At 45.8% G+C, this 18,880-nt stretch overlaps 1 protein-coding gene across 2 annotated transcripts in view; it reads right to left on the bottom strand.

Moving 5' to 3' along the window:
- ADAMTS9 (ADAM metallopeptidase with thrombospondin type 1 motif 9) overlaps positions 1–18,880 on the bottom strand; it is a 142,081-nt gene that overhangs the window by 71,151 nt on the left and 52,050 nt on the right. For both annotated transcript variants that reach the window (XM_083722252.1, XM_083722253.1), the window contains exons 13-22: positions 18,215–18,396; positions 17,295–17,431; positions 14,849–14,966; positions 14,462–14,557; positions 10,621–10,784; positions 10,385–10,514; positions 7,068–7,194; positions 3,305–3,515; positions 2,177–2,341; positions 230–394 (exon numbers count right to left, since the gene is read on the bottom strand). In XM_083722252.1, coding sequence (XP_083578378.1) covers positions 230–394; positions 2,177–2,341; positions 3,305–3,515; positions 7,068–7,194; positions 10,385–10,514; positions 10,621–10,784; positions 14,462–14,557; positions 14,849–14,966; positions 17,295–17,431; positions 18,215–18,396 — 1,495 coding nt within the window. The remainder of the gene's footprint in view (positions 1–229; positions 395–2,176; positions 2,342–3,304; positions 3,516–7,067; positions 7,195–10,384; positions 10,515–10,620; positions 10,785–14,461; positions 14,558–14,848; positions 14,967–17,294; positions 17,432–18,214; positions 18,397–18,880) is intronic.

The following is an 18,880-nucleotide window of genomic DNA, read 5'->3' as shown; positions in this document are numbered from 1 at the left end:
ATATCTGTGTTCATCCATAGGCTATTTGTCCAAGTAACAAAAAGTTGTCTTCTGCAGCTGCACCTGTGGCTCCACCATTGGAAGCCTTGAGCCTCTCTTTTGGGTGCTGGGACAGAAGTCATGACAAAGAGCCTGCATATTTTTTTTAAAACACCACCCCAAAACAACATCTGCTGGAGTCCATGAAAAGCCCCATAGCAGTAAAAATGAGAAGAATGGCTTCAAATACCTGGCCCCAGGGTCCTACTTGCCACGCGGCACACTCCTGTTGCTGACAACTTTGCACGGAAACTGGTTTGCTCTCGGGATGGCAAAGCCTGTCGTTCAATCGGTCTCCTCCAAACTGGCACCAGATCTGGCGGTGTTTGTGCCCTTTCCCGCAGGTTACCAAGCACTAAAAGAAGGAAACGGCAAGCTTTAGGCATGCATAAGCAGCTGCTCATCCAAAGCCAGTGAAACAATCACTGAAAAGCTAATTAAGATTGGTAAGATTTTTATGGAGTTGCCCTGGGACATTGGAACCGAAGGACAGCAAACTCTGGCCTCTGCTAATACCCAGGGGGCGAGGGAGCTGGCGTTTGTCTGCAGACAGCTTTAGGGGACCAAGGAAGAGCTGCCAAATATGCAGGACTGGTTGCAAAATGGATGGACCTGCAGCACAGGGAGGACACACCCAAACTTCCACTTGTCCCATGCCTAGAAAGCATGCTTCCGAGTGGTTTCCCCTTGTCCCTTTCCCAGGAAAAGCTTATTATTTTATATTATATTGTATTATGTTATTCATGTACACCGTTTAATTTCTGGGAGTTAAGAATAGGGCTAGGATAAATTGTGTTTGCTGTACCCATATTTTATACAGTTTGTATAAGATGTCTGTTTGTTAATGTGTGGTGTGCTATGCCTAATAAAGGATTTTGAATTGAATTGAAAAGCGTACTCTTTAGCTCAAAGCCTGTTTGCTGTTTGCTCCGAATGTGCGCTAAAGAGCAGTTTTCCCCAGAGCAAAGCAGTGGGACTTGTCTCTGTCCTCCACAGCCACTCCCTTCACAAACCCACATCTGCACTGCCTTCATCCTAAAAAGACAACCGTTCAAGTTAGTTGTGACTTCAATGGAATTAAAGCCTCTCCCACATGTCAAAAAGGAAGGTGGGCCACTTCCAGATCTCACCCCTGCTTTAGTCCCATTGAAATCACGACTAACTTGTATCATTGAGTTAAAAGCCTGATTAACTTGGTCTGAATTTAACCTGATATAGCACTGCAGTTCTAACACCAGGGAAAACCCCTTTTCTGCTGCCCTTCAATGAGCAGGCAGAGGTTTTTCCTGCCTCCTGCCCTTTTCTCCTCCTTGCTGCCTTTCAAACAACAGGCAGTGGCTGATCTCCGATCTTAGCGCTGTAGTCTGACACCATTAAGATCGGATAGAGGCTTATCTTATTGCAATGGTGCTTAGCTCCAAGATTACAGATAAGAGATTTTTTTATCTCCGATTTTAGAGCTTATATTGGAGATAACAGGTCTCTGTAACTCATGTCTCACAACTGATAGCAGTGGTTTGCCCAAAATGGCCACACAGACTAAATTTAGAGGTCTCACAGCCCTAATTAGGCCCCTGGGTCAGAAGTTTCTCAATGCTTGACTAAAGCGCAACTAATTTAGGCTATAATCCTCAGCGCTTACCTGGCACTAAGTCTCACTGAAGACATGTATGAAGACGTTTGCAATCCAACTCGATATTTTTTTTTGTCTGTGAGTGCAAATATTGATCCCACAAACCTTGAAAATCATAAAGGTCCACAAGATATGACGTTTTAGTTGGACCTGCAAACATGTAACACAAAATGGCAGCAGCTACCATTCAGGAAAAGGTTCAACGGGCTTTCCACTGGGCTTCAGATTCTAAGGCATTATCTCTAGGTGGTGAGGGATAATTCCAACCTGGAATTAAGGAGTGCAACTTAGCTACCATCCCTCACTAATCAAGGAGGAGAGTGTGAGCAAAGTAAATCTAAGACTTGCTGAGAAGGAAAGGAAAAGGGAGAAAGAAGCATGCACATATTTTCCTAATGATGGTGGCAAACTGATTCAGGGTGCTTCTGACATCACTGCACTGCAGCTTTCCTGTGAGCAAAATCTACAGTGCTGTTTACACCTTTAATGCAAAAAGCTCCTTACTTCTGACCAGTCGCCGGTCTTCCACTGCGGGCACGAGAGTTCGTTGCATCGCTGCACGGTCACCTTCTCCTGCTGGCTGCATTTACTGTCCTCCAGGACGTCGTTGAAGGTGTTCATGCAGACAGCTCTGCGCCTCTTTGTGCCCGCCCCACAGCTCTTGGAGCACTGGAAGGAAGAAAAGCAGAGTCAGCAACAGCAGCAGAAAGGCCCACTCCCTGCTTGCCCCAGGTCAGGAGTGATGAGCTCCCATTCGTCAAAGAGTGACAGGAGGTAGTTCAGAAAAAAACGAGGTAGGAATCTCGTTTCAGAAAATCCTATCTATAATGAATAGTTCTCCCCTAATTTTAAGGAACTGGGGGAATGTTCTTAAGTTTGGTCTTCAAAAGGTTTTATCACAGGGGTAGGCAACCTAAGGCCCAGGGGCTGGATGCGGCCCAATCACCTTCTAAATCCAGCCCACAGACGGTCCAGGAATCAGTGTGTTTTTACATGAGTAGAAGGTGTCCTTTTATTTAAAATGCATCTCTGGGTTATTTGTGGGGCATAGGAATTTGCTCATTATTATTTTTCAAAATATAGTCCGGCCCACCACATGGTCTGAGGGATTGTGGACCGGCCCATGGTTGAAAAAAGGTTGCTGACCCAATTTATCCATTCTAGGAAACGGTGAAAATGATGAGCCCCTTTCACTTCTGTACATGGTATGTAACCCAACAAACTTACAATATTCAATTATTGCTATTTGGCTTGCTAGCCTCCAGTTGACTAACAACATGTTTAAAATCAAAAACATTTCCTCATTAGCAGAGTCGTGCAAACACACACACACACACCAGCAGCTACAAGAATGTTTAGCGGCACACTGGCAACAAAACAACACCATCTCAGTTCATCAAAAGCTGGGGGTGGGGGGTAAGTCTTTACCTGGTGCCAAAAAAGATGTCAGTTTGGGAGCCAGGCGGACTGCACTGGAGAGAGCATTCCACAGACAGGGAACCACAACTGAGAAGGCCCTGTCCTTTTCATATATGTCTGTGTGTGTGTGTGTGTGTGTGTGTGTACACACCCAGACACATTCAGTACAAAAAAGCATCAGTGGAAGGAGCCACAGTAAGTGGCAGCACTTACTTCTGTCCAGGCAGAATAGCGCCACCCCCCAGTGTTACATTCTGCTGAACATTTTTCTCTAGAGCTTGGCTTGGGGATGCCGCTGCAGTACCGGTCATCAAATTTCTCGATTTTCCCTTCCAGCTTGCTGTACTTGGTGCAGGATATCTCCAGTGTCTGGTACCCCAATCCGCACTGAGCAGTGCATTCGCTCTTTCTCGCAACGTGCCACCTAGGGACAATCAAGGGCACCATGTTAGAAAAAACACTGACAAGACAGTGACAAATGAGCCTGAAACAGAGAAGAGAAGCAGAAATACAGGAAGCTGCCTTACACCCAAGTCAGACGAGTCCACGCAGCTCAGTATTTCCTTGGCACTGACTGGCAGCAGCTCTCCAAGGTTTCAGTCACGTAACATTCCCAGCCCTACCTGGAGATTCAATTCCTGGAGAGGGCTGGGCTAGATGAAACTCAGGGTTCTTTCCAACATTACAGTTCTGTGATTCTATGAGATGTCACAATTTGAACCTGGGCCCTTCTGCATGCAAGCAGACACTCTCCCACTGAGCCTCAACCAAAGAAGACTTACAGTCCAATCTTAAACATGACTATATTCTCAAAAAGCAAAAAATCCTATATGAAGCTGCAGACTAATTGTCCATATAGCCTGGTACTGCCTGCTCTGACTGCCAGTGGCTCTTGGGGGACTTAGGTGGAGACCTTTCACATCACCTGCTACCTGAACTTTTCGCTAAATGGAAATGCCAGAGTCTGAGGCTGGAACCTTCTGCACGCAAACCACGTGCTTTTTACCACTAATCTATAGAACCTCACTGAACTTCCTTTAGACCTTGGATTTTTTAATAGGTGTTTTGAGCTTAGGACAGACACGGGGAACCTCAGACCTGGGGGCCAAATGCAGCCCTCCAGGCCTCTCTGCCTAGCTGTTGGAACTCTTCCAAAGTCACAGCTTTCGACAGTCTTGTCTCACCCCCTCCTGGAGTGTTTCTGCCTGACTAGAATGTGCCCTTGCGCTATTTTAACGCCTCTTGTTTGCCTGGATTAGAGGGCAGAGACGTGGGCGCATAGAAACTAGTCTACCATGCAAAATTTATGTATCTTGCTCCACCCACTTTTGCCAGTCTTCACCCAACACTGGCATACGGGCCCTGAAGATTGTTCAGAAGGGAATGTGCCCCTCAGGCTGGGAAAGATTCCCACCTTGGGCCTTGGTAATTGCCTACTCCAGGAGCAAGCAACCATTTTTCCCCATCGAGGGCTACGCTCCCTCATTCCCCCCTTATTTTTACTTAAACAATATTTTATTAAGACCTTTCATAACATATTACAATTTTTAAAAAACCTGAACAAAAGCAAAGGAAGAAGAAAGGAAGAATGCAAAGTTCTCTTTTGCAGTTAAATCTTAACCTGTCCCACACAGAGAAAGGTGAGCCCTTCCAGCACTCACCTGGGAGCTTCCCTTTCTTCTCCCAGCCTCCCACCCTGGGAAAGTATCCCTTCCCTGCCTATCACACACAGGGTCCTTCATCCATCACCTTCAACTGCATATTAACCTGTCCTTAAGCGTGAGTAAAGGTAAAGGTACCCCGACCATTAGGTCCAGTCACGGACGACTCTGGGGTTGCACGCTCATCTCGCTCTATAGGCCGAGGGAGCCGGTGTTTGCCCGCAGACAGCTTCCGGGTCATGTGGCCAGCATGACTAAGCCGCTTCTGGCAAACCAGAGCAGTGCACAGAACCACCGTTTACCTTCCCGCTGGAGCGGTACCTATTTATCTACTTGCACTTGACATGCTTTCGAACTGCTAGGTTGGCAGGAGCAGGGACCGAACAACGGGAGCTCACCTTGTCGCGGGGATTCGAACTGCTGACCTTCTGATCAGCAAGCTCTAGGCTCTGTGGTTTAGACCACAGTGCCACCCGCGTCCCCTTTAAGCCTGAGTAGAAGACTGCAAAAAATACAAAAGAATGGAGCAGAGCAAAAACACAAAGTGTTTGATACAGTGGGACAAAGTTTTGAACCATGGAACTGCTTCATATTGCAGCCTCTCCAGTAAGGAGCTGGTGTTTTACGGACACATGGAGAGAACAACCTTAGCGCTGTAATCTCACAATCCTCGGGAAGGCGCCTAAAGAGCACACGAACAACGAAGAGTGCCAGGAGCCACTGGACATTGCCCTGGAAGTGTGGCAGTCACAAAGTTTGGAAGCTTTTGCTAGCTTCCTCTCCTTGGCAAAACCACAGCATGGCATGCAATGCTCCAGCGGAAGGAACACTCTGACACCACAGGGAGCAGCCATTCCAGGCCTCTACGCTGCCATCTGCAACACATTCGGAAACATTTTAACGCCCCCCCAGCTGCAAGTGCAGAACACAGAGGAAGGTGGGGCTACTTTTCACTGGAAGATGCTCCTTAAAGAACAGAACTTTCCACGAAATAAGGAACAGTTGCTGTTGGATAGACAATGGAAGATGCTCCTTAAAGAACAGAACTTTCCACGAAATAAGGAACAGTTGCTGTTGGATAGACAAGACTTTTTTCCATCAACAGGCTCTCGTGTCCACTGCATTAACAAGTAAGTGGCTGGCAGACGGAACTGTGTAAAGAAAGCATGGAATGAAACACTCCAGAGTAGAGTAAATCTCACAATGCTATTTTAAAGCCTTGTTTTCCCTCTGCCAGGACTGGGCCAGCTCCTCCGGCAGTAGCACTGCTCCTGAATGGAGTATGCTACAGGGTGACTTACGTAAGCTGGCAACCCAGCCAGATGGGCAGGTAATATAATGATGATGATAATGATGAAGATGATAATAATAATAATAATGTTCTGCCCATTTCCTATACCAAGGATAACTCTGCCCCTGCACTGGCTTTTAAAGAAGGTTAGTAAACTTGTAATAACAAGTTTCTTTAAAACAACAACCAAAGAATACATAGCAGAATTTTAATCTCATAAAAGATCTGGTTGTGCTTGTTCTAGAATGAATGCACATTCAGCAACATTTACTATCTGGGTGGACCACTATGAAGGGAGGCACGTGACGAGAAAGAGGAGCGAATGCAGATGCGTTCGTGTTAACACAATGCTTTAAAAGGCATCCCCTAAGTCTTCTCCCCAAAGCCAAAACGTTTGTGTCTGTGTGTGTGTGTGTGTGTGTGTGTGATCTGCCAAGGACAAGTGCCAGAAAAAAAAGGGACTGTCCCATGACAAATAGGGATTTTTTCGAGTGTATGCAATTCTGGTTGCCAGATGGATGCAGAACTAAGGGAGAGAAAAAATGGAGTGGGGAGCGAAACAGAGAAAGACTGTTGTCATTTGTTTTGTGGAGCTTAAGTGTTCTGAAACCGGAGGAATCATTTGTGTTCTATGGGACTATGATGCTCTGAAGGAAAAAAAGAGAATACTGTAAACACAGTGGAGGTTGGGCCATTAGAGTGAATGGGCAATTGCTCCACCACCTTAAGTCTTTCCCCAGTCAGGCTACACTTGCCTGCCTTCTTACCTACAACCAGTCCAGGGGGTGACCCTAGCTGTCAGCTTCCTCTTCCTTAGTCTCTGTTTTGCTGCCGGAGGATGGGGTCCAAGCTATAATCAGTTGGCCCTGTACTCCAGAAACCAAGGAAAACCTCAACACTGCACTTTGATTTTTAGCAAAAATCCGCCATGAAAACACAGATGTTAGGAAAGGCCTGATATATATGATGCACCATATGTACAGACTATTTTTGGGGCAGCAGTAGGGGAGAAGGGTGTCAATACCTTAATTCACAGTTTGTATTACACAACTCAGTTACTGGGTCCGGCTGGGGAATCCGATCACATCTTTGGTCAGATACCGTGAGCTGGTCAGATTCTCGGGTGCAAACAAGTTTCCTTTTTCGTTCCCCTACAATAGAAAAGCGTAGTTTTATGAGGCCTATAGAAAGAGATACATACCCCTTATTTCTCAAAACTTCACCTCTCATCTTCCACAAACTGGTTTACACGTCCTTGCATCAGGCTGCACACAGGCCTCGCTTCTACGAAGCCCTATATATAGTTTTTTTTTTAATATATGTGTGCAAATTGTCTCTCAAAAGCCTCCTCCCTGTTTGTGGGCAGAGAAATTGGGAGGACCAGGTTCGGGGGGACGATGCTCTCCATTACCAATGGCAGTAAGCACCACTGCTTTCTAACCCCCCCCCCCCCAAGGTTAGGAAGGGACGTGACAGCAGGAGCAACTATGTTGGCAGCCAGGACATCATTTTACATGCTCCACAATGTGTCTGTTTCGCATAACTGCGGGTGGTGTGTGCGTGCAGGGAGGACAGGAGGATGGCAGCTGTAGAGAATATCCAGAGAAATATTCTATTACATAAGTAGTCTTTTATTTGGTTGTGGTGGGTGAGGATAACAAAAACCTCAGACATTTTCTCAGAAAGATGTCTGACAAACTTTGGTTCAGCTGTAGTTTTAACTCCTCCTTCTTTTTATCCTTTGTTAGGGCATCACATTACTCCTTTCCTGTTGTCCTTTACATTACTGGACCACGACTTCCATAATCCCTCTGCACTGGCCATGAATGGGAGCTGGAATCCAACAACATCTGGAATGACATAGGTTCTCCACCCTTGCTAAAAAGTAGGGCAATGGCTTCAAGACTTATTTTGGTTGTTAAAGACTGAGTGTATTGGAGACCTTGATATCTGCCTTGGTGGCTATCCTCAAATGCTCAAATGCTGCCTTCAAGAAGCAGGATTCTGTGTACAGTACTATGCTTTGAGGCTTGGTTAATGGCAAAGAGAGGCCTGGGTGTGACAGGCCTCTCTTTGTTAAGATAGATCCTGTTCCACATCTCATTAAGGCCCAAATGGCCAATCTGTAATAGTGAATGGTTGCACCAATGCTGGAGTTTCTGCCTAGTGAAGGAAATGGAAAAGAATACTTCGGCCAGTGTCCATAATTCATTCTACTTGCTGTGTATACATTTGTGACATCTAGTTATCCTGACTACCAAGATTTAGATCTTTCATTCTCAGTAAACTGCAGGCCGTTTTGTTTATGCATCCTGAGCCCAGGGGTATTCAGTGCTCTTCCCAGGATGCAGCTGCTGTGTACCTGGCTGTGAAAAGAGGATTCAGCTAATGGCTGATTCTGCTAGGCCAGAAGAGGTTGGGGTGACTTTGCATGGTATCCTGGGAAGAACTTGTGCTTCCAGCTAAAGAGGAACAGCCAGAACCTGTGAAAAAGCACTGTCGAAAATATGGTAACCAGGGGAGTAGACTTTTCTGTGAGCAGGTCCAATTTGTGGTGCTGACAATGAATTTACAGCCTTCAATATGGGGTTTAGAGAACCACAATGCTGGAAAAGGCAAGTAGGCTATCAAGACAAGCAGGGTCCTTCACAATTCAACAAGTGTTTCTTTGCCAAATTGTTTGCCGCCCTGCTGAGCTGCTCATTAGCAGTTCTTTCAATACAGGCACTTACCCTCCCCTCCAATGCCACTAACCAAGGAAGCAGGATTTCTGACTTCACAGTGAGAGCCAGAGTGGTCCAGGAAATAGAGTACTAGCCTTGTTTGGGAAACTTGTCATGGACTCATTGCATGCCTTTGGGCAAGTCGCTATCTCTCAGTTTCAGTTTCCTAGCTGAAAAACTAGAATAATGAAGACTTTCTTGTCAGGAGCTTTCAGGACCAGAACTGCGCACTCTGGGTTGTGAGTTATCTGAACTGCAGCCTGTCATAGCAGGAACGTGGCTCTGGACTGGCTCTGCCAATCCAGGCTGGCCTCTTGGACAGGAAGTGCTGTAAAAGACTTCCTATAGGGACTTGGATCTCTCCTGAGTGATGAGGTTTTCCTGGCTCTTTTTCTGCATGATCCTCAGTTCTGACTTGCTGCCCTTTGTTTCCCCAGCTTTGGTTCATTTCTAACAGTTGCCTAAGGCTCAGCCTTGACACTTCCTCAAAGGGTTTTTCTATACACTGGGGCAGAGGGGGAACCTCTGGACCACCGGATGTGTGCTGAACTTCAACTCCCATCATCCCTGGCCTTTGGCCGTGCTTGCTAGGGCTTATGGGAGTTGTAGTTTAGCAAACATCTAGAGGGCCAAAGGTTCCCCACTCTTGCTGTGCAGGTTCAATCTCTGTCATCTGTAGGTAGGTCTGGGGAAGACCCCTTTCTGAACCCCTTGGAGAGCCACTGCCAGTAACTATATGAGCCTATGTTCCACTTTGCAAATTAGAATCATGGGATCATAGAGTTGAAAGTGACCACGAGGTCACAAACAAAGCAATAATCTTTTGCCCAACATGGGGCTCAAACCCACAACCCTGAGATTGGGAGAATCACACTCTACCCACTGAGCTATCCAAGTGCTATCTAAATTAATTGTAGGGGCAGGGGGAATTCATTCATTTAAAAACATTTCTAAACCTTTAAAGATCAGTAGGAAGTATACAACATAGGTTCAAACCGTAGTGAAACCTATGATGGCTATGGGCAGTAGTTGCATTGTTCAGATGTTGTAGGAGTTGGGACTGATTCATACGTCATTTGGGATGTTGTTCAAGGAGAAGCAACTCCTTCCTGCTCCTGCTTTCACTTCTTCCACCCCACTCTTACGATCAACTGTGTAATCTCCAATATCAGAACAGTCTGCATGATGCTCTAAAGACAGGTGGACACCAGGATGCACTAAACACGTTCCGTTCCATACGCTTCACTTAGCAGCCCGAGCTGCCTTTGGACAGCACCTTCCAAAAGGGGGCTCAGATTTCTGCAAGCAAAACTGCAGTGTCTACTTGCACATACTTAACCATTTACGCTATGGCTTTGCCTTGAGCAGGGCAAGGTAAGAAGCCACCTGCCAGCAGAATGGTCAGCCATTAGTCTGTGGAGGAAGCAGGAAATCTGAAGCGTTAAGGGGGGGCCTCAGCATTATCACGTGACTTGCAGATAGTATGCATCATTCCACTATGACAGTTCTCGGAAAACAAAACACTTGAATTTTATCAGAAGCTAAAAGCAGACATGAGAAAACGATGGTGATAATGATAATGATTTTTTAAAATAAAAAACCCCCTAAGACCACATACCTTGGCATAGTTTACTGCAGTGCTGCCAAGGGCCATAGATATTCCAATAAAACTGCTGAGGTTTATCTTCAATGGGGATATTGAATGTGTATCGAACATCAGGGTTATATAAATTACCCACTGATAAAACCTAAGAGGGAGGGAAAAAGCATAAGGTGAAAAGAATTATCTCAGCTATTACAATTTAGAAGAACAGTATTTATGAGGTTTTCATTTTAAAGCGAGATGTTTCTAACCTGAAGAACTATTTCTTGGTCAATACGGTATGTAGAATTGATCCTTTCCACAGGGGTGTCTGAGCCACTGTATTCTATCACTGCATTTCCAACTTTGATTTCCTTCTTAAACATGCTGACAACGTAGTCTCCGTTTAATATGAACCCTTCGTTACTCGACAATGCTGTGCAGATAGAAACAACAACAAGCAGGGACACAGAATCAGTGTAATCTGCTTGCCTAGATAAGAAAGGACGTTATTCGGAAGCCATCTGATTTACATAATGCTCAAAATGAACTCGGGGATGTCTATCTCCAGAAGCAACCAAGACAGAACAAGACTGGGAGGGAACCAGAGACCGCCTGCACTGATTTATGTACTCCTTATTCATTTTGTTCCCTTTATTGCTTCTGTCTCACTGTCCCTTCCTGACAGAAGCCCAAAGCAGCCAGTAGCAAAACCAAAAGCAACTAGATTAATACAAAAGCATCAGGCTCTCAATATAATGAAACACTGGCGGACAGGAAAACATAAACCAAGTCAAACTCAAATTCAAGTTGAATTCCTTGCAGCGCCGGTGTCCCCATGCTCCCATTCTTGACCTCATTTGTACAATGATGGGAGCTGCTTCTCCATGTTGTGATCCCACTGTCTGTGTCTGTGTGTGTGTGTGTGTCTAGTTCTCCCACTACTGCAGCCTAACCCCTGACAGCTTTCCACCTTGGCAATACAGCCCAAAGTTCAAAAAGGCTTCCCTACTACCCCTGAACAATGACTTGGAAAATCAACACAAATCCACCAAATAGTTGGAAATCCAGGAATAATTAGCCCCTACTAAAGGCTGTTCTTCAGGTAAGCAACAGTAGAGACCAATTCAGTCAGTCACTGGAACTCAGGCAAGGCAATGGTGATTGCATCACACTTTTTTTTTTGGCTGCTGCAACCAAGTAGTTGTCAAAGGGTTGGTGTGGGCACCGGCTGGCCCTGTTTGTTAAGGAGCTACTGAAGTCCCTGAATGCAAGATGCAGATGCTGCAACGCTGCACTGCAGGGGCACAGCATAGCGCTTGCACATGCTCTGCTTGGAAAGATTCCAGGTTTGATCTCCTGCATCTCCAGCCAGGGTTGTAGCTCAGTGGTATAAGGAAGAACCCTGGCTCAGCGGTAGAGCAGCCACTTTGCATTCAGAAGGTTCTATGTTCAATCCCAAGCTCCTCCCAAGTTGGGATGGGAGAAAGCCCTGTCAGAAACCCTGGAGAGCTGCTGCATAGGCAATGCGGAGCTAGATGATCAATTGTTTGACTCTGCACAAGGCAGCTGTCTGTGTTGCAAGCTCTAAAGTAAAAGGTTTTCTGTATCAATACTGTGAAGGACATGCATCTCAAGCTTGCAGAGAGGGAGTTATTAAAAAAAAAAAAGACAATTCTGGAATGGTGCAAATTTGAAAGGGTGCAAATATGGAGGGATATGTGAAGCTCCTCAGTGAAGTCAGGAGAACCAGCAACCATAAAAAGGTGCCTGATTCCTCCTTCACGTTCCTGCTGGACCCTGATACCAGACGTGGCGTGATTGGCTACAGCCCTCACACTTCCAAGTGGTGGGTGCTGTAGAAACACCTGTCTCAGGAAGAGGAAGACCAGCAGCAGCAGAAGAGGAAGTGGGATGACAAAGGTGAAAGTTTTCCAGGGGTCCTTTACCTTTTACCTTACTCTACCCAAATACTGGGACGCAGGTGGCACTGTGGGTTAAACCACGGAGCCTAGGGCTTGCCGATCAGAAGGTCGGCAGTTCGAATCCCCGCAATGGGGTGAGCTCCCATTGCTTGGTCCCTGCTCTTGCCAACCTAGCAGTTCAAAAGCACATTGAAGTGCAAGTAGATAAATAGGTACCGCTCCAGCAGGAAGGTAAACGGCATTTACGTGCGCTGCTCTGGTTCGCCAGAAGCGACATAGTCATGCTGGCCACAAGACCCGGAAGCTCTAAGCCGGCTCGCTCGGCCAATAAAGCGAGATGAGTGCTACAACCCCAGAGTCGGCGACGACTGGACCTAATGGTCAGGGGTCCCTTTACCTTTTACCTTTACCCAAATACTACATTTAAGAAATGCAACAGAGGCATCCATTTGGCCTCTTTTTTCAAATTTCCCTGGATTGTGCTTGCTTCAGATTCAAATACATGTATCAAATATACACAAATCAGCAAACACGCACGTGCTCATGTACAAAATCTGGAGTCTACAAGCATGCAGCATACCAAAACCCAAGACACAAATGCTCATGGACACAAATGTCTATATCCTCTCACATCAACCCAACCTTTCACACAACCAGTACAGAGACACTTCAACACTCTCCCTAATGCAAACGTGAACATCCCACACCTGTATCAGTTCATTCTCTCTTATCTTCCTACACAGAACACACTTGTAGGATGGAAGTTAACTCCACCACACAACACCTTGATTTAGCTGTAAAGAAATACTAAAACAAGAGGATCTAGTCAAAACATCTAAAGCTGACCGTCCAAATGGGAGATTCAGAGGTGTTTGGCCAGCACCGTATTTTGCGTTTTGCTTCATGCCAAACATGAGCAACACACAAAAATGTCAAAAAGCTTAAAAGTCTAAAAGCTTTCTCTAAAAGGGACGGTTTCCTGAAAACAGCAGTCTGCTGCACAAATTCACACTAATGCGATTATGTAGTTAATTTCCTAAGTTAGTTTCCCCACCATTTCACCCATCACAGCTACTATATTAGCCCTAAAGGAGTACTCGAGTTGCACAGAAAGGAAGGTGTTCTCTGAAAAGGCCTGCAAGAGATAAAAAGCTATCACACTGCAAAGGGACAAGGAAGGGGAACTTTCAAAGCACACAGAATCCAGCCACTGTTGCTTTTCACGCTGGGGTGGGCTCTTACGGTGCCAAACGACACTGAAACCCACAACAAATCTGAGTCCTTCCTCTCGCGGGAGGGTGAAGTAGTGAGACAAAAAAGGTACACCTCTCAGTTGAAGATGTGGTTGGATACTTACTAAAGCATGAATGTCACCTTTGACACAAACAGGCCACCATAAGAGGAAATGAAAAGTTCTCAGGGCGAGAGGAAATAAAACACTAGCTTCAAGTAAGACACACTGGATCAGGTGAGAGTCGCTCCGCCATCTTATTTGTGCAAGGAAGCCTTTGCTAAGTTGTTACCCAACAGATGCTTTTGACTACAACTCCCATCAGTCCCAGCCAGCACAAGGCTGATGGGAGTTGTAGCACAAAGCATCTGGAGGGCACAAGGTTGGCGAAGGCTAGCATAAGGTATATTAGTGGCTCCCCATTTGTGGAATGCTTTCCCCGGTGAGGTCCATTTTTAGGAGCCAGGCGAAAACATTCCTCTTCAACCAGGCCTTTGGCTGATTAATATTCTACAGCCTTTTAAATGTGCTTCTGGGAGCAGGGGGCTATTGTTTTGTTGGTTTTGTTTTACCTACTTATTTTTGTCTTTATCTTATATTTTTACCTTGTGAGCTGTCCTGAGATCTTTTGACGAATGGCAGTATATAACTCTTAATAATAATAATAATAATAATAATAATAATAATAATAATAATAATGCATTTTATTAAATACTTCTGAAGGCAGCTCTGGGTGAGTTTCCTTCTTTTGCTCCATGCTAGGTTTTGATTGAGAATGGGCTAATACACATTTTTGCTACAGAACCATCAGGACTAAATATCCAGCACAGAGGAACTCTGCATCAGATGACCTTTGAGTTCTTTCCATACTAGAAGTCCCGTGTTAGCCCGATGGAAATATAAGCACGTCAAGAAAACAGCATGGTTTTGCCACTGCTAACAAGTGCCATGTCTTACCAAGGTAGTTATCATCTTCTGGTTTCCCTGAGTAACTATGCTGCCGCACATCGATATTTGTAGCACCAGCCGGTATGCGTATCACAGTGTTATAACCTGGGGAAATAAACTAGAAAGTCAAGCTTGCCATGCATTTGTATCCTCTGCTTTTCTTTCTAAATCATCTTAGTAAAGAGGGCAGGAAACCAACGTAAAAATTTGCAGTTATGTCAATTAAATTAGTTGTTTGGTGTGATCACAAAGTAGCAAGAAACTCACATTTCTGGTAGCTAAAGTGAATTCCTCCTTATTATAAGTGTTATAAGTGTTTGAGCGCATCATGCATGGTTAATGGGTTTTCCATCCTGGTGTTCTGCCCGAGTAAAGTTTTCTGTGACCAATTCTTACCATAGTGCACCGTGTTGAATGTCCCTGCAATGGTTTTGCACGAGGAATTGTCACCGCCACACACACCGCACTTATCTCTCCTGGCTTTCGAATTGAGCACGTGATCACATCCAGCTTGCTTTAGAGAAAGAAAAGTTCAGAACTAGATTCAACAAATACGGAAAACAGGATAGCGTTTAGCAGGGCTCCAAATTGAAAACATGCATCTGCCACCGAAGGCCTCCGACTGCCTCGCTCATTCGTTTCTTTTCCAACGTGCTCTGCTGAAGCTATAATTATAGCCATCTTCCAATTAGGACTTGAAAAACGAGTCTCTTCCAGGCCCGCCATGTGAAGAGCAAAACCACTCAGCGTGGCGGGGAGAAAAGGTGGGGGGAGAGCTAAGGAGCTGTGGGGGGCAGGATTACACCGTGGTTAAAAGTCACACGGACGTGGGATAGGGTCATTATCAAAATGGCATTGGTGTATTTATTAAGTATTTGTAAACTGCTCTTTTCATAAAAGCATACTGAGGAGGGAGCACAGCATGCAAAGTTATAATAAAACGAGCAAAACCGTCCATTAAGACATAATTAAAATATCAATAAAACAGTAAGTAGATACCGGTTGGTTAAAGGGGGAAATTCATGTTGTGAAGGCCTGCGTAAACCACACAGTGAAGTGGAAATGCCTAAAAGAAGGCAGGGGTGGTTCCTGTGGAAACACCATTGGCAAGGCCTGAACCTGCCACACTATAGTCTTGGTTCCCAGTGAAGGCCAGCTAAACCTGAGAGAAGTGGGAAAGCATCAGTTGTAGGGCCATCAGAAGTCAGGTGCTCCTTAATGTGAAGTTACTTTTTTCCAGGCTTTGTATTTTAACAATTTCCCCCCCCTGTTTTAAATTGTTTTGACTGTGGGGTGGGGGGTGGGGCAGGCTGGGTAAGGAGGGGGACGTGGCACAGGTGGCTAGTGACTTAGCCATGTGCCAGACCTGAGGAATTGTGGTTGTCCTGTCAACCAGCCCTCGGGTCTGCAGCTGCTGTTGCTGAATGCCAGGTTGGCTCTGAGGTTGGCCACGATCTGATTGTGGATGAGGAGGCTGGTCTGGTCTGTATCACTGAGACCTGGATGGGTGAGCAGGGTGGAGTTGGTCTCACCCAGCTGTAAGGTAAAGGTAAAGGACTCCTGGACGGTCAAGTCCAGTCAAAGGCGACTATGGGGTTGCGGCGCTCATCTCGCTTTCAGGCTGAGGAGCTGGCGTTTGTCCACAGACAGCTTTCCAAATCATGTGGCTAGCATGACTAAACTGCTTCTGGCACAATGGAACACCGTGATGAAAGCCAGAGCGCACGGAAACGCCGTTTACCTTCCCGCAATAGCGGTATCTATTTATCTACTTGCACTGGTGTGCTTTCAAACTACGAGGTTGGCAGGAGCTGGGACAGAGCAACAGGGGCGCACCCCGTCGCAGGGATTCAAACCTTCTGATCGGCAAGCCCAAGAGGTCCAGTGGTTTAGACCACAGCGCAACTTGCGCCCACCTGGGAACTTGGTGTAGCTTCAGGGCACACTTGAGGGTCGGGGATGGGGAGTTGCTGTGGTGGAGGAAAACGCCAGTCAAATGCAATCAAAGACTGGTGAGGGTTCATCATCGAGACTACCTAGTGCCAGTGAAGAGAGCGAAGAAGGCAGGCACTCTCAGGGAAACTGATTTTCTAGATCCATTTCAGTCTGGGGTTAGTTTGGATTTTGGCACAGGAACTACAATCCTTTACTCCTTTGTATTAATGGTAGAGGAAGCAGCAAAATCTGTTATACGATTTAGATGCCGGAGGTTCTGTGGAGTTCATATCCCACAGAACCATTTTGGGAACTGACTGGCCTGTTTGTCCCATCCAAAGTGGATTCTGTCTGGACTGTATGAAGCCTCCAGGTTCTGGCACATAGCCAACACACAGGCATGCACCAGGGCCCCACAGAATCCATCCCTATCATGGCTATTATGTGGGGAATGAAACCTCACTCCTCATACACTTAAAACCCCTCATTATTTTGTGATTTGGGGCTTTGGCAAGATACACCAAATGCGGTTGTTAAGGCAGCTGGGTAATACAAAACAGAACCCTAAAGGGAATATATTACAGTCTAAAGCAGATAACAAGGCTCTTGGGTTTAATTTAAGATAAAGAGTATGGAATAGAGCAGAAGTGGGGAGTCTTTAGTCCTGATTAGGGCCTCCAGGCCTTCCCATTTGCCCCACAAAGCCATTTAGGCCAAGTCATGCCCACATGCCCTATATCTGATGTCATATTTGCAGAGCACTATGCAGAAACTGGTCATCGTGAAGACAGGTGACTGACTGGTGCCGCGCCCACCTGTGAAACCTGGAGGAAGGCGCTCATGGAAGAGGAATGAGCTGGTTCCTCAAAGAGAGTTAGCCAGTTAAACCGAAGGAGGCTGTATTTACCCGACAAAGTCCTTGTACACAGATGTCATTTGTGTCTGGGCCACAAGGAGTGCCATCAATAACTCTGTCCCTGAGCTGATAATACGCCGTGTTTCCTGCCACTCTGCAGAAGAGCTTGCACCTATCTTTCATTAAAACTGCCAAGAGAAAGAAAGGAGAGAGAGAGAGAGAGAGGAGAAAACCAAGTTAACTTAGTGCTGGTTGTTTACTTTGTATGGTGAGAGAACACTCTTATTCACTCTCCCACAACTCTGAGCTAATATCCCTTCCCTCACAGGCCAAGAATCAGATGCCAGCACCTCCTTGACCAAATGAGGCACTCATTTGCCCAGCTGGGTTGCTCTCAGCTCAGTTGCCATGGCAGCAGAAGGTTGGTGGCGGTGGTGGAGCGGCCTATGGCTGCAGGCAGGCGACTGATTCTACTAGGCCAGGTGGTAAAAGTAAACTGGACAGCAGAGGCAGGGCTCCAGTGAAGAAGAGTGGTAGGAAATCATCATGAGGCAGCTCCCCACAAATTCCTCCTTAGACTGTAGTTTTGCAAGGTTGAAATCACTTTATCCTGAAAATCTCTAGAGATCTTGCCTACATTCAACAGCCCCTCACTCCCAATATTGTAACTTGCTATTTAAATAATGTAAGGGAGCTTTTGTCAGACCAAACTAGTCCCATGAATATCTTTTCTGTGGGGGCAGAGATGCCTCAAGTTAGGGCTTTGCTCTTAAAAATGGTGGCGCAAATCAACCCTGGGGCTAGGAATAATACACAGAATTAAGCTGCAAGGTGCATGTTCCTTGCATCTAGTCCACAGATGAGGGACCCATTAAACTCAAGGGCTTCATTTCCTTCATGGCAACTTCTCAGCTCCTGGACTTGGGCTTACCCACCCTGATCTAATTGCTAGATTGTTTCGATATACTTACTTCCGCTGTATTTTGGAACCCAGCGCACATTAGGAGGTAGACCGTTAATGTTAAAATGCTTCCCATCGAAGACTGCACATTGCTCATCGCGGAAATCTTTCTTTTGCTTTGAACATGGTTCAGTGTTGCAGGATTTAAATTTCATTCGTCGTCCCACACAGTATTTTCCACCATTTTTGGGTCTTGAAAAAAAGAGATGGGATAAGTATACAGTTACAAATTATAACATTAATTAATAAAACCCAACCCTCTCTCATCCATTTTTTGAAGCCTTGACTAGTTCTTTGATCCTTTCACTTCTTTCCAACTTTTAAAGCCCTACCACAATCTTGGTCACATCAGACATACTGATAGCTGTGGTGGTACTTTGTGCCACGTGGTTTAAGAGACAAAGAAGAAGCGTTGCGCCCACTCACTCCTTGCTTCCTTCTCTTGTGTGCCTAATGCCATACTTCCAGGGTTTGTCAAACCAGAGTTTCTTGTTACGTCCAAACCAGGAAACTGTGTTTTAAGCTCTTTCTAAAATCCTGGCTTGCAAACAAAAATCAAACCAGGTTTGTAACATAGGAAGAAATTCAGGGTAACATTATCATAATCTTTCTATCGCAGCGAGCATTTCAGCTTGCCAGACGGAACAGTACCCCCTCTCTTCCCCCCATGTGCTGT

Source organism: Podarcis gaigeae (genome assembly GCF_964106915.1).
Source record: "Podarcis gaigeae genome assembly, chromosome: 2".
In the NCBI taxonomy this organism is placed as follows: Eukaryota; Metazoa; Chordata; class Lepidosauria; order Squamata; family Lacertidae; genus Podarcis; species Podarcis gaigeae.
Note: the sequence above shows the minus strand (reverse complement) of the source record. Positions and strands in the feature narration are given on the sequence as shown.